This window comes from Chlorocebus sabaeus, chromosome 2 (genome assembly GCF_047675955.1).
Source record: "Chlorocebus sabaeus isolate Y175 chromosome 2, mChlSab1.0.hap1, whole genome shotgun sequence".
NCBI lineage: Eukaryota > Metazoa > Chordata > Mammalia > Primates > Cercopithecidae > Chlorocebus > Chlorocebus sabaeus.
This window is the reverse complement of record NC_132905.1, coordinates 4,259,703-4,275,625: the sequence shown is the minus strand read 5'-3', so window position 1 is coordinate 4,275,625 and position 15,923 is coordinate 4,259,703. Positions and strand designations below refer to the sequence as shown.

At 33.0% G+C, this 15,923-nt stretch overlaps 1 protein-coding gene and 1 long non-coding RNA gene across 4 annotated transcripts in view; one reads left to right on the top strand and one right to left on the bottom strand.

The window, feature by feature from the left end:
• Positions 1–9,198, top strand: part of LOC103243270 (uncharacterized) — a 40,369-nt gene extending 31,171 nt beyond the window's left edge. The window contains exons 3-4 of the long non-coding RNA XR_012088955.1: positions 6,482–6,541; positions 7,792–9,198. This is a non-coding gene — a long non-coding RNA (uncharacterized lncRNA). The remainder of the gene's footprint in view (positions 1–6,481; positions 6,542–7,791) is intronic.
• Positions 1–15,923, bottom strand: part of SYCP2 (synaptonemal complex protein 2) — a 54,732-nt gene that overhangs the window by 21,034 nt on the left and 17,775 nt on the right. For all 3 annotated transcript variants that reach the window (XM_008012286.3, XM_008012328.3, XM_073005498.1), the window contains exons 11-21: positions 15,465–15,613; positions 14,554–14,628; positions 13,919–14,065; positions 10,224–10,323; positions 9,227–9,387; positions 7,335–7,404; positions 6,959–7,016; positions 6,413–6,546; positions 5,836–6,272; positions 1,230–1,357; positions 425–461 (exon numbers count right to left, since the gene is read on the bottom strand). In XM_008012286.3, coding sequence (XP_008010477.3) covers positions 425–461; positions 1,230–1,357; positions 5,836–6,272; positions 6,413–6,546; positions 6,959–7,016; positions 7,335–7,404; positions 9,227–9,387; positions 10,224–10,323; positions 13,919–14,065; positions 14,554–14,628; positions 15,465–15,613 — 1,496 coding nt within the window. The remainder of the gene's footprint in view (positions 1–424; positions 462–1,229; positions 1,358–5,835; positions 6,273–6,412; positions 6,547–6,958; positions 7,017–7,334; positions 7,405–9,226; positions 9,388–10,223; positions 10,324–13,918; positions 14,066–14,553; positions 14,629–15,464; positions 15,614–15,923) is intronic.

Here is a 15,923-nt window from a genome sequence, read left to right as displayed (position 1 = left end):
AAGTGGACACAGAGAGCAACTGTGAGGAATTAGAAAAAAGATAATTTATATTATAAGCCTGGATAAAGAGTAAAGGTTTTTTAAAACAAAATTGGAACTTCAGTAGGATCTAATTGTTAGGAGAGATGGGGTCGGCTATTAACACACACACACACACACACACACAGTGAAAAGGATATACTGAATCATATACCAAAAAGTAAAAATATTATGCTCATATATCTAATAGAAGCATTTTATTTGAAAAACAGAAGGTTGGAGGGCTATTCTGAGTACTTGCTACTAAACCTGTCAGTGGTTATCATTCATTTAGCAATATGCCAAAAACATCATTATCAAATTCCATTTTACCACTATGTTATTTTAGTGTTTATGGTCAAATACTGAGTTTGACTACACATTTGGTGAAGTAAATAACACCTACCTTACCGAGTTGTACAACAGATTTGTTTGAAAAACCACTGTAAAAAAAAGATTTTGTCAAAATTGAAAAAGCAATTAAGTATCAATAGAATATTTTTCATAAAAGTCATTTTAAGATAAACCATATTTATATCACTAAATCTATATTCAGTATGTTAAAAATAACCAAAATGTAACAGTAATAGTCTGATATTTTTGCTACTTCACTCACAGTAAATAGCACTTACAATAGAGCATTCAAAGCTGAATCATTAATGCAGCAGAAAGTGTGAATTTAAAATGAATGATTCTGCCTTAAGAGTCATTTATTCATGATCTATAGTAAGGCCAGAATTAACGTAAACTTGAATTAACAACCTGACAGACTATAAATGGACATTCTGTAATAAACACAATCTTTGGAAAGACTGCAAAGAATGTACTATTTACTACAAAAAACCTCTCATATCTGGTTAAATTTTGTATTTCATTAAGCAATGTATTTAAATATATTTAGTTTATTCATTACTAGATTCAGTAAGTACAATGTCTACATCTTAAAGATTTATTTTTAAAATGGTATGTTGTGTTGATATGTGTTTGATCCTATATAAAATGTAACTAGACAATAGAATGACAAATTTCAAATTTAGTTCCCTTCCTGTGTAATTTAAACATCTACTATTTATAAAAGTATTAAGTAACCATGTGTTTTCTACTGAAAAGTTACATTATCTGAACCTATGTTTAAAATTAACCTTTTTTAAATTGTGTAATATAGTTGTATCGGTCAGAAAAATATTCATATCTGAAATTTAAGAACATACCTGTTAATCAAAGACTCCTTTAATTTTCTTGTAGACTTGATGTCATCTTTTGTTTTGTATCTTTTATTGATTTGGCTTATCAAGGATTCTGCTGCATGGGTAAATTCTTTCCCTTTTGACTTTTCTCTCTGAAAAATTTGTAAGTTACTTTTAAACTCTACCAGTTAATCTTCAAAGGAAAATAAAGGCTGAAAAAAACTTTTAAGATAAATCTGGTTCTATTTATACCTGTAAAGAGAAATAGAGTCAATTATTTAATAAGTTTGAGCTTTGTTAGGCATTGAAATAACTCAAGATAAATATTTTAACAGAACTTTACAGAGTGCTTTGTAGACATTTTTAAAAATGTTTCTACCCGTGAGAATAAAAAACTGAAAAAAGGAGAAGCCATTTCTTTGAAAAGATCAATAAAATTGATAAACCTTTAGTCAGATTAACAAAGAAGAGAAAAAAAACAAATTACTATCAGAAATGAAAGAAGGACCATCACTGCTGATCACATAGACATTAAAATAATAAGTCAATATTACGAACTCCATGCCCACAAATGTGATAGGCTAGATGAAATGGACCAATTCCTTGAAAGACATAATCTACCAAAACTTATGTAAACAGAAACAGATCATCTGACTAGGCCTATGTCTATTAAAGAAATGGGATGAATACTTGATATCCTACCAAAACAAAACACCAGAAAGAGTTCACTGGTGAACTCTATCAAACATTTAAGGAAGAAATTATGCCAATTCTCCATAATCTTCTAGAAGATAGAAGAGTAGGAACTACTTCCTAACTTGGTCTATGAGGCCAATATCCCCTTAATACCAAAACCAAAGACATTACAAACAAGTAGAAGTACAAACCAATATCTCCCATAAACACATATGCAAAAATCTGTAACATCAGCAGTATCAGCAAATCAAATCCTACAACCTATAAAAAGAATTACGCACCTATTACCAAGTGGAATTTATTCTAGGCATGCAAGACTGATTTGACATTTGAAAATTAATGTACTCCATCATATCAACAGGCTAATTTAAAATAATCAATATAAATTGATACACAAAAAGCATCTGACAAAATCCAACACAAACTCATGATAAAAAACTCTTAGCAAACTAGGAATAAATGGAAACTTTCTCAGCTTGATAAAGAATATCTACAAAAACAGTTACAGCTAACATCACACTTAAGGGTGAGAAACAAGATGCTTTTCCTATTAAAATCAGAAACAAGGCAAAAATGTCCCCTCTCATTGCTTCTTTCTAACACTGTTCTGGAATTCTTAGCTAAGGCAATAAGCAGAAAAAGGAAATAACAGGTATATTGATTAGGAAAGAAGAAATAAAACTGTCTTTGTTCACAAATGACCTCACTGTCTATGTAGAAAATCTCAAAGAATTAGCAACAAAACTACTGGAAGTAATAAGCAATTGTAGCAAGATTGCAAATTTCAAGGTTAATATACAAAAGTCAACCACTTTCTTATAAACCAGCAATGAACAAGTGGAGTTTGTAATCAAAAACATAATATAATTTACATTAGCACTGCCAAAAGAAATACTTAAATGTGAATCTAACAAAACATGTACAAGAGAAAAACTACAAAAGTCTGATGAAAGAAATCAAAGGAGATCTAAATAAATGAAGAGATATTCCACATATATGGATAGAAAGCTCAATACTGTCAAGATGTCAGTTCTATCTAACTTGATCTATAGATTTAACACATTCCTAGTCGAAAGTACAAACAAGTGGAACACAGGGGAATGGTAGGGCACTGAAGCTATTCTGTGTAATACTGTAATGGTAGATATGTCACTTCACTACATATTTGTCAAAACACACAGAATGTATAACAAAGCATGAAACCTAATGTAAACTAAGCATTTGAGTTAATAATCATTATGTATCAATAATGATTCATCAATTCTACCAAATGTACCACAGTGATGCAAGATGTTAACAACAGGGGAATGGGTAAATGGGTATATGAGGAATCTCTATACTTTCTACTCACTTTTGGAACTAAAATTGCTCCAAAAATAAATTTTTAAAAGTAAAAGGACTACAAAATAAGAATTATTCTCAGCATAATTTAGATAACTTAGTTTTAATAAACTACAGTAGTATTCTTAAAGACATGAGGGCTCCTGAGTTTATATTTACTTTTCTCTGGTTATAGGCATATAGGTTTTTAAATTATAGTGATATACACAAAACTCTAGTAAACACAGAATTTACTATTTTAACCATTTTGAAGTCCATATGTTCTTATATATAATAGGTACTAAGTTATTAATGTTCCCTTAAGATTATCAGATTGCAAATATGGTTTATTTGTCTTGATAGAAATGTACCAAAATGAACCTTCTCTAAAATACTGTATGATTTCAGAAATTCCAGTATAATTGGAGCCAGCCTGGGAAATCTGTGCCATTTAAGAACATAGGTTGCTCTGGGGTGATCCAATAAGTAGAAAGACAGTATCAGACAGATGGCTACCTTAGAAGACAGTGATCATCTCACACCCATTAGAATGATGATCATTAAAAAGTCAGGAAACAACAGATGCTGGAGAGGATGTGGAGAAATAGGAATGCTTTTACACTGTTGGGAGTGTAAATTAGTTCAACCATTGTGGAAGACAGTGTGGTGATTCCTCAAGGATCTAGAACCAGAAATACCATTTGACCCAGCAATCCCATTACTGGGTATATACCCAAAGGATTATAAATCATTCTACTATAAAGACACATGCTCATGTATGTTTATTGTGGCACTATTCATAACAGCAAATACTTGGAACCAACCCAAATGCCCATCAATGATAGACTGGATAAAGAAAATGTGGCATATATATACCAGGGAATACTATGCAGCCATAAAAAAGGATGAGTTCATGTCCTTTGCTGGCACATGGATGAAGCTGGAAACCATCATTCTCAGCAAACTAACATAAGAACAGAAAATCAAACACCCCATGTTCTCACTCATAAGTGGGAGTTAAGAACACATGAACACAGGGAGGAGAACATCACACACTGGGACCTGTTGGGGGGTGAGGGGCTAGGGGAGGGATAGCATTAGGAGAAATACCTAATGTAGATGATGGGTTGATGGGTGCTGCAAACCACCATGGCACATGTATACTTACGTAATAAAACTGCACGTTCTGCACATGTACCCCAGAACTTAAACTATAATAAATGAATAGGTAGGTAGGTAGGTAGGTAGACAGTGATTCATGGAACTGGTGGGAAATCCTAAATAGGATACAGGTAGTGACTCTATGAAGGACTGAAGGCAATTTCTGAAAACAGGAAGTTGATTTTTTTAAAATCAGAGCACAGCTTAGAAAAGATTATTAGGTTTTGTGCTCCCAGAAAAAAAAATGACTAGCTCAGGGAAATTATGTGAAATTATTCTAAATACCAAAGAAAGCAATTTAAAATTTAAATTTAAAGACAGATCTTTGTTTGGACAAAAAGAACCTTATTTCCCCTGGGACCGAGGGAAGTAAATAGCAGCTGAGAAAGAGAAAATAACATATTAGGATCCAAGAAATAAAGGGACCCAAAAGAATATGATTAAAGAAAACAGCCAAATTAGGCACAAAAAGTGAGCTGCAGGTGTAGAAAATATTTTAAAGGAGACTGGTCGAGAAAAATAATGCCTAATTATATACAGTTGCAAATTATCTTTTAAATGTAATTTGCACATTGAGATGTTACATTGTGTGAACATTTTACATGGACTCTAGAAATCTGGCTACGCAGGTATCAGCATTACTACTGAAGATAAATGAAAATAAAAGCCTACAAAACCTGGATTATTTTAGAAATATCAAAAAGCTGATTGCATTACTTGCAGTGGAAATGTATTCTAATTAAAATTTTTTTTTCTTAATCTGCATTTTGATAGTTAAGAAAAAATGATTTACCCATACTGTTACAAAAAAGTAAAATTTTCTTCCCTGGAAGTCTGGTGGCAAAGTAGCTAAAAATGTCTTAGATATGTTCTCCAGAGATGATTAATCTGAAAAAGAAAGTGGGAGCTCTAATAATGAGTAACAGTTACAATAGAAGACAGTCTCTTCCAACCCATTTACATACTTTCTTGCAAAACCTTCTCAAGGTTAAAAGCATTCATCCAAAAAATATTTGAGATGTTACTGTGTACAAGGCTGTGCTAGGACATGCAGGAAAACAAATGTTGAATAAAACAGAGTCTATGGTTATAGTCGTAGAGAGAAAAAAAATAACCGTTTATTAAAAAGAAAGGTAAGAATTATAAGAAATGTACAAACAGTTCTATATGCAAGTCAAAAGGAAAGAGTGGGAGGAACCCAAAAAGAAGAGATAGGAACTGCATAGTTCATTAATTCTATACATATTTACATGTCTGATATGTGCCTACTACTGTCAGAGCTAGGACGAGAGAGGTGAGTGAGGAGTTTAAGAAGGAATTCTCAGAGTCTGGGCACTGAATTAAACAAGGTACTACACATGTTAAATGTGTAGCAATTAATCAAGCTTCTTTCTTATGTTATCAAGTAGGCATCTTATGGATATGCAAAAATCAAAACACATTGAAAGCTCACCATTTTTTTTTGTTTCAAATCCCAGGAATTAAGCTCAGAAGTCAATTCTTTCCCTGCTTTTCTATGACTTTGCATATTTTTGCTAGCAGAAGGATTTTTATCGCAAGTAGCAGTATTCACATCTTTTGACAATACGTATTTCTTCCTATAAATCAGCGATTCTTCAATTGTCTTATTTAGGAGAACTGATTTAAAAGTAGTTTCAGATTCAACAGGCCAATCACTCTGCTTGGCGTTTTCAGTACTTTTCTGCCCTGGATATTTAGGATGATTTTGTTGTTGATTGTGTTTCTTGCAAACTTCTACTTCTGCTTTATCTCTTTTGAGATGATCGGTTCGTTCTTTCTTATATTTCACTTTTCCTGTTTCTTCAGAATTATGATCAGATATTGAAGAGGATGATTTTTGTTTAGTAAGTTTTTTATTTATAACAATATCTATTGAGGAAAATGAGAAATTAATTTTTTAAATTAATAAGTTGACAATATGTAAAATTTGTTAAATTTGTTTTAATGCTTGTTAGACATTTGAGGAAATTAACACTGAACTATTATATATAGATAAAATTCAGTTTCACCTTGATTAAATGTGTCTCCTGATGAAGTACTTGCTCTTTGGTTATTACATAGTTCAATGTTTGTTACAGGTGTCCAACATGCCCATTTGCTGTGCATTTTATTTCCAGAGATGTTGTCTAAAACACCAGGTAATCTAGAAAATAATTTGTTTACTATGTTATAAAAAATTAGCCTATGACTTTAAGACCTTGATTTTTAATGTAGTCAAAGTTTACTGAAAGCAATGTATTACATGTGTGTAAATAATATGTAAATATATCTTATCTTACATGTTCTACTGTAAACTAAGTTAAATTTCTACACATTCATTGTTTATACATTTTTAAAATCTCATTCATTTTAAGTCTCTCCACTTGAAAAGAGTTATATTGATCCATATGGGGGGGAAAGCCATATACATCATTCCCCATTGTGCTGTCATAACACTTAAGAGATTATTAATGCTACATTCTAATCATATAAAGTCCTTTTCCTCCAAATCTGTTGTATTCACTAAAAACAGCAATAGTATAGACTAAATGATTTGATGATTTTCTCATACTTACACAGTATGATCTCTTTTTTCCACTGCCTGTGAATCAGGTATAACATCCTGGAGTTCATCTAAATAAAACAAATACTATTATATTTTCATTTTTTTCATGCAGTTGGCAGTGGGATGGGGAGTTAGTATAGAAACGTATAAAGGTTCACGTATTAGGATGAATGGATTGATCGATTTTGCGTCCTCTTAGATCCAAACTTCTGGGGAACAAAGGTTGTATATTTCTTTGTAACCTCAAAAATTCCTTGCACAAAGTCAAACAAATTCTTTGTAAATCTTTTTCAAATCAATGAAAGCCAGTGGAGTTAAAGGAAAATACAGGGAGAAGTATGTTTTCCAAAAAAAAAATGACTAAAATTAAACCACAAGATACTTACTAAAATTTTGGTTTGGGAATTCAACGTTCATATTTTCTGTGTTTTCTACACACTTAGCAGTTTTGATGTGCTGTAAACATGGGAAACATGTTAACGTAAACTTAAGATGTTATAGGAAAACAACTTAAACGTTAGAGTATTAAGGTTTGAGTCTTTTAAATCTGCCTTGATATGAAAAGTTGGATACTATTTTTATATATTTCATAAACGTTATGCCCATTTCTGAATGCTCCCTATCCTAAAACACAAGAAGAAAACTATCACTGCAGATGAGGCAGAATATTGCATAAATTTTCTGATCACATCCACAGCTAGAATAATTCAATTTTCATCTGTAACTGACAATTTCTGTACTCTCCATGAGAAATCTCTCCTGCTGCTATTGATTACATAGCCTGCTTTGTCGATTTTGATATGGTCCACTCTTTCTTATATTTCACTTTTCCTGTTTTTTCAGAATTATCATCAGATATTGAAGAGGATGATTTTTGTTTAGTAAGTTTTTTATTTATAACAATATCTACTGCATTGCCCAGGTAACTTCTTTCCTACAGCGAGCTTCCCTATTTCCATAGCCAAAGATACACACTTAATCCAGATCAAATACAAATCTGCCACTATTGTCAGAAAAATATTCCCATTAGTCTAAAATATTTTGCCTCATCCTAGCTGCCTCTCCTTCTTACTCTAGCCAGTGATTCTCCACACTGGGAGGGGAACGTTACGGAAATACGCAGGTGTGGTTTGGGTTGTTACAACGACAGAGGGTTTCTCCTGACAATAGGTAAGCACGATCCTAGCTAGGATGTTTATCATCCTACAACATTTAGGACCATGTCGCACAACTGAAAAATAATCCCCTTATTAAGAAACACTTAAGACAACTTGAACCATTACTTTGACTATTTTCTTGTAATATCTTCAACTTTCATACGCTTTATCTTTCTGCCACATACCCATTTACATTTTAAGAATCCATCATCTGTTCTCATCTTACTATCAACACCAAGGCTACTAAGCTTTGAGAAAATTGTACATATTTATAAACATATTTATGCTATAAAAGTCATATTTAAACTGGGTCCTCAACATTATCTAACAGTTATTCTTAGGCCTCTCCGTTACCTTGCACATAGCTTTACATGTCCCTGAATCCTGTACTTCAACAGATCTCTAGGAGAAACTCACCATCTTCACACTTCAGAAAAAACAAAAGCTATTAGATGTTCCTCCTTTACAAGCTTATCTGCAACTCTGATTGCCTCCTGTTTCTTGAAGAAACTATTCTCTCTTATCCTTTCCTGCTCTGTCTTTTCAACTACCTGGAACAAATGCCCTTCTCCTCAATATCCATTTGACTCTTTATTGACCTTTCAAAAGTCAATTCTCTCTCCATATTTTCTTAAAAAGCATCTCCTGATCTTCACCCTCACATCTAGCTACAGGGTTAGGCACTTGACCCTCTACTTGGTTCCTATATGTGTACATCTGAGAATGCTTTTTTTTATAACTTATTATCTAATTTTCATGCTAGATTTTGAAAAACTTAAGGACACAGTCCACTTGTATCTCACATTCCTATACCACAGCCTTCCCTATAGCAGTCACTAATTTGTATAATAAATTACATAATTATGGCAAGTTCATTTATGCTCCCAAATGTGTAAATCAAGTTATAGTGAATATTCATAAGTTTTATTGTAAGCACAGTAAATGAGTCATATATGCCAGAAGGACTCTACTTTCAAGAGCAATAAATGATACTTAGGGGAAAAAAAGGTAATGCCTTAAACAAAATGAGACATTTGCAGCTTGCAAAAGAAGTTAGTTCAATGCATATTTCCACAATTACTTGAAAAAAATTTTTAAAAATACTTTCAAGGTAAAGTTACTTTGTCTGTATTATCTCTCTTATGTCTTTCTTCTGATGGTCTAGATTTCAGTGATGCAGCATTATCCACTCCATTTTCTGATGTCTGAGAAACACTAGGTTTCTCTGCAGAACTCGTCATTTGCAGTGGTGGTTTAATTCTTCTTCTTTGTGGTGGTATTGCTAAAAAGGAGGACAAGGATTGCAGATTTCTTTTTCTTTTTTTTTTTACCTTTTGCTATTGTTGAGGTACTTTTCAGATGAGGAAGGTAAGAAATGAACATTCTTAGATGGTTCCCAGGTTTCTGGCTTAGATAAATAAGTGAATATAGATGTCATTTACCAAGATAAGAAGTGAAGGAAAAATTTGCAGGGAGGGTGGAAAGATTAATTTAACTTTGGACCTATTAAGTTTGAGGAGCCTGTCAGATACTAGGCAATTGGCCAGTAGGCAATTAGATTTTTAGAACAGAAGGTCAATGTTAAGTTGTCATATAGACTAAGACTTTAAAGAAACTAGTACACAGTATCAGATTTTTAAAAACTTTTATTTAGCTCTTAGTATGTATCAGGCACTGTTTAAAGTTTCACTAGATTCCTTATTAAATGAGTAATTTTTATTTAGTCCTCTAAACAACTTGATGAGATACTTAAGTGCCACTTATAGAAAAAAAACTGGTTCTAAATTTAGCTAGAGGATAACCTGTACAAAGTACACAGCTGGAAGTGGGGAGCTCAGTCCGCCTGGCCTGGTTAATTCAGTGTTTTAACCAGTAAGATACGCTGTGTCTTGCTTAAATTATAACAAATTATTGTCAAATATTAGTATTTTGAACATTGTTCTGTTCATATGTTAGCATTATACTTTTCCTCCCATTAGAAGACATTTGTGGTTCATATTTTATCAATTTTTATACACCAAACTTATCCTTTATGTAAATTATGCTCAGATTTCCTTAAATTAAAAAATGCCCCCTTTAAAATAATTGTTAGAAATCTTTTAAAACTATAAAACTTACATGTGTTGCTGAAAAGTACTGGACTTCTCACAGTGTATCTATCTGCCCCAGAAACAATCATTGATGCTTCAGACATTTTTCTTTTGCTAGGAGTAATTATCTGAAACCATGATGAAAAACAACCACTGTAAACACAGTCTTTTGGAAATTAAATATCCTACAATTTTACTTATAACATTTTGCCTTGATACATGCCAAAGATATATGTTTTTTTAAACAGACAACACAATATCCATAAATTTCCATGTTTTAGGCTGATATGAAAGGTTCATCTTCATGTTTGGTATTAAGTAGCCAAAACAAGTAAGGAACACTGTTTTAAAGAATATTTATAGAATATCCATACCTATGAAGTACAGTACCTTTATATGCTAGCTGAAAATATTTTATCAATATTGAGCTTATCTAGTTAACCATAGCTTGCAATTTCCTATTCTATATCATGAGGATAATGTTTGGATTACATCTTTATATAAAATTATTTTGAGTGCTTTCATATTAAGCTTTCTTCAAAATATTCACACATTTTTGAAAATTGTACTAATAATCAGTGAAGGCTAAACTGGAGAAGTAGCTGCAGGAATTCATAGATTCAGTGGCACATAATCTAGTGGTTCCAATAAAGATTTATTTTCTCCCATATCATCTCACACTGATTTATAAGAGGGACAGAAGTAGATAAGTAGAGGCAGGGACTACAGGAGACAGGAGTTTCAGAGGATGCCATGTTAAGAAGTAGATGGTGACATACTGCATAGAGGCATAAAAGAGCTGGTTTTAAGGCACCTGTCCCTAGAACAGGGGAAAAAATGATGTAGTTGTGAGTATGTATATGAAATGTGAGGGAAGGATGGAAAGGATAACAGAAAAGAAAATTATAAGATTAACTAGAAAACAAGCTTCTGAGCCAATAGATTTTTCTTAGAGAAATTAAGTTTTTAGTGGCATAGTGAATGGGACCTGAAAAGTTACTTATTCATATAAATGCCTCAAACAGTTCATCCTCATTGAAAACAGAGCACAGGTATTTAACAGTAGTCTGGTGTTTTTCAAAACTTCGGTGTGCTTAAGACCTTTCCAAGAGTTTATGGTTCAACAGATTTAAGGTGGGGCTAAGAATCAGCATTGTTAATAAGCACCCAACATGATTCTGATATAGACACCAAAAATAGCTTTCATGTGCTAATTTGTCTAGAGGAAATAAATGATACTTTTAATTTAATTGAGAACAAAAGACTAAAAAACAAAATAGTAACATAAACATGCCAAAACATATGGAAGTGCCTGTGAGAGTTATAGTTACCTAAAGGTGAGAGATTAGTAACAACTGAAATAATCAGGCAAAGCTCCATGAAGAAAGCAAAAAATGGGCTGGGCGCAGTGGCTCATGCCTGTAATCCCAGCACTTTGGGAGGCCGAGGAGGGCAGATCATCTGAGGTCAGGAGTTCGAGACCAGCCTGGCCAACAAGGGAGACCCTGTCTCTAGTAAAACAAACCAACAAACAAAAAACAAAAATTAGCCAGGTGTGGTGGCAGATGCCTATAATCCCAGCTCCTTGGGAATCTGAGGCAGGAGAATCACTTGAACCCAGGAAGCAGAGGTTCTGGGAGGCGGAGGTTGCAGTGAGCAGAGATTGCACCACTGCACTTCAGCCTGTGTGACAGAACAAGACTCCATCTCAAAAACTAAATAAAAGAAAGAAAGTGGAAGACAGTGTGGTGATTCCTCAAGGATCTAGAACCAGAAATACCATTTGACCCAGCAATCCCATTACTGGGTATATACCCAAAGGATTATAAATCATTCTACTATAAAGACACACCCACACGTGTTTATTGCGGCACTATTCACAATAGCAAAGACTTGGAACCAAACCAAATGCCCATCAATGATAGACTGGATAAAGAAAATGTGGCATATATACACCATGGAATACTATGCAGCCATAAAAAAGGATGAGTTCATGTCCTTTGCTGGCACATGGATGAAGCTGGAAACCATCATTCTCAGCAAACTAACACAAGAACAGAAAATCAAACACCCCATGTTCTCACTCATAAGTGGGAGTTAAGAACACATGAACACAGGGAGGGGAACATCACACACTGGGGCCTGTTGCAGGGTGGGGGACTAGGGGAGGGATAACATTAGGAGAAATACCTAATGTAGATGACAGGTTGATGGGTGCAGTAAACCACCATGGCACATATATACCTATGTAACAAACCTGCACGTTCTGCACATGTATCCCAGAACTTAAAGTATAATAAAAGACTTCCTACAAAAAAAAGATTTGTAAAATGTTTTAAAAGGAAAGCAAAAAAAGAGAAAGTGAAAATGAACAAGACTTGCAAATGTAAGTATGCTTTAGATGGGTAAAGGCAAAAAAAGAAATAATGTGAATGAAGACCTAGAGGCATGAATGAACATGGCATGCAAAGAGACAGTAAAGCAAATTACCTTACAAAAGGGGAGAATACATATTACAGTTTTAATAGAAAAGGTAAAATTAAATTATACAAAGTCTCAGAACTGAGCCAAAATTTATTCAGTCAGTGGGATAAACACAGAAATCACAAAGCTTTTGGAGTAGAAGAATGCTATCAAGATACTGATATTTAAGGAAAATCGCTGATTATAGGGGGTATCTCATAGGATAAAACGGTGGTGACAAAGTCGTACAAGGGGGCTACTGTATTAACCTAAGTGTGCTGAGATGAGTAATGGTAGAAGAAATAAGAAAGAATGGATGTGAGAGATAGATACTATGAAAGAATAATCACAAGCACCTTGGTTCCAGATATAAGGGGAGAAGAGGCTGGAATCCAGCATGTTGCCAAAAAAATTAGGCAGATTTTTTTGTACTGAAATACAGATGCAGATTTTAGGCAAAAGATAAAATGTTTGAGCTTAGACTTCAGGAAAGGTCTTGAAGAGACATACAAATGGAAATACAAAAAAAAAAAGTAGAGATGCAGCTATAGAATTTTGAAGAAAAGTCTGCTACATTTTAAGAGCTCACATCATGAATATGAAAGAAGCTCTCTAAGAAAGAAGGCAACAAGATGTTCCAACAGCTGGATATCAAGGTTTTGGGTTTAGAGTTAACCTACAAAGAGGTATAGAGAGAAAGTTTTTCTGAGAAGCAGAAAGGGAACTGTGGTATACAATGGAAGCTGAAGGAGAGGACCTTAAGAAACAGAGGGCTATCAACAATGTCAAGTGTCACAGCAAGGTATGGTGGTAGGGGTTCCAATTATGAGAAATGGTTCTCCTGGATGTGACCTAGAGGAGGTCCTTCAATGGAAGAGGAAGAAAAGGAGTAAAAGAAAGAACCGCATACTCTTTTTTTTCTCATGCAAATAAACAGAACATTATACATTACTATTCTACATTATAGCCAAATGCAATGATAGAACAAAAAGGATAAATGCAAGAAGCAGGTTATCTTATCTCTAATTTGTAATTTACAAGTGTAAAGTATATCTTGTTCTAACCCCATAACATGTACACAATTTGCTAAGACACACACTATCTTTTGTTTGCATTTGTCAAAGGTAGGAGAAAAACTGTGAAATGTGATTAATGAAAGCCAATAATGTATAAATTATAGATGCTTCTTTCTGTACTCATATATAGCAATGATTCGATCAATGGTAGTTTTATAAGCCAGTATTTTGACACCATCTTTACCTCAAGCTGACTATCATTTCTATTCCCTTTGTTACTGTTTTTGATATATTTTGAAGGTTTAGCAAATTCCTTTGGGGACTTTGATTTTTCCTTTAAACTAACGAGTTCTTCTCTGACTGGTGAGATTTGACTTTCTGGCACTAGAATCTGTTGGAGAACATGAAAAAAAAAGTATTAAAAACTGCAAACCACAGAAAGTAATCAACAATCACTGGATGTCTTAATAAAGCTCATACTCATCTCATATTCAAATTATCAATTGTTTCCCTTTTCTATCTATGTGCTGTTACAATTTTTACAAAGTGATCCAATAAAAAGTATCCATGTTTTCAAACACTAATAGACATAAAACAAGCTTGGCATTAATGTAAGGACATTTACTGCTTTATTAAAGTTTTAAAGTTACTAAACTGATATTTATTAATAACCCCACACTTTACACTAAAATTATCATTTATAACATGTATATCATTTATAACATCATTTAAACATCATATACATTTTATCAGGGTACTGTTTATATTGAGACCATTTGTTTTCTATATATTCACCGTCCAACACCACCTTTATTACTGTTCTATTAGTTATGGTTAAACTTAGCCCAGTGATAAAAATCAAGTCAGTCTGAGACATACCTGTGATCCACTTGCATCAAAAAGTATATGCAGCGATGTTTTGGCAACTGAAATACCTTGTTTTCTGATAGATTCCTAAAATTAAATCAATTCACAGTGATCACATTTTCTTTCCATTTTTTATATGTCATTTTATATTTTATTTTATAAAATAATGTACTTTATAAAATAATGTAATTATTTTCTACCTGTTTTCCTCCAAAATCGCCAAATATCCCAAAATAATTACTTTGTATATATGAATACTTTCTCAGAACACTTCAATCACTCCCCATTAACCAGTCACCTTAGCTTGTCTGCAACGCAAATATATATTCTGCAACACAAATCTTTTGCACTATTCAAATTTGTCCATTGAATATCTCCCCAACACATCACATGAATTGTCACCTTAAATTCTCAGTTAAACAATATTTGGCTCGTAATTTCTATATGCCTGGAAAGTATTTTATCTAAATCCTTTCCTTCAACTTCGAAGGCCATTTCAAGTCCCATATCCATAATAATGCCTATCTCCAAACCTCTTTATGAGCCTTCTCTTTCTTCAATATCTACAACTCTTGTTCCCTATGCCATTATTTACTACTTCTTATGTATCATGTGTGTAATTTTCATGATGTTTAAAATCTTGAAAACAGTGCTTTCTCTCATTTTACTTTTTAAACACCTGGCAGAAATTCATTAAATGTTTTGAGCAGCTGCTGCTAATTTTGTCATCAGATACTTTCTAATGGGTATCTCAATGGATATGACTAACAAGCTGATGACTCTTCACCAGTACAAATTTAAAGAACTAAAATCTACATTTTAAGAATACTAGAAAGGAAAAAAAGCAATAAAACTTATAACCCCAAACTGAGTGTTTCCAGAATTATGAAAACAGTAAATATTTATTAAGTTTAAAGACTTACCCTATGTTTATTTGCACCAAAAATTTTTTGAGTCACATTAGTGATTTCTAGTGATGCATCAAAATACAAAAGCAATTCTTTCCCTTCTCTTTTGCTAATTTTTACTATATTTTTCAGAATTATCGTTAGTAGCTTCTTTGATTCTCTCACTGTATACAAACAAATAACACTGATTAGTTTGTTTCTATGATACTACTCTGCAAGTATACTATGAATAAGACATGGATGTAGCATATTAATTGAATCAAAATTCAAATTCTCAATATTGAACAGTGTTTAAATTAATCAATTCTGGCACTACTTACCTAGGTAAATAAATCAAGTCAATTTAGCTTTCCTAGCCTCAGTATTCTTATCTATAAAATATGGGATATAGCTATACCTGATAAGATAGAGTCCCAAATACATTCTGGACCCTAACAAATTCTTAATAAAATATTCCTTGAACACATCTGAGAA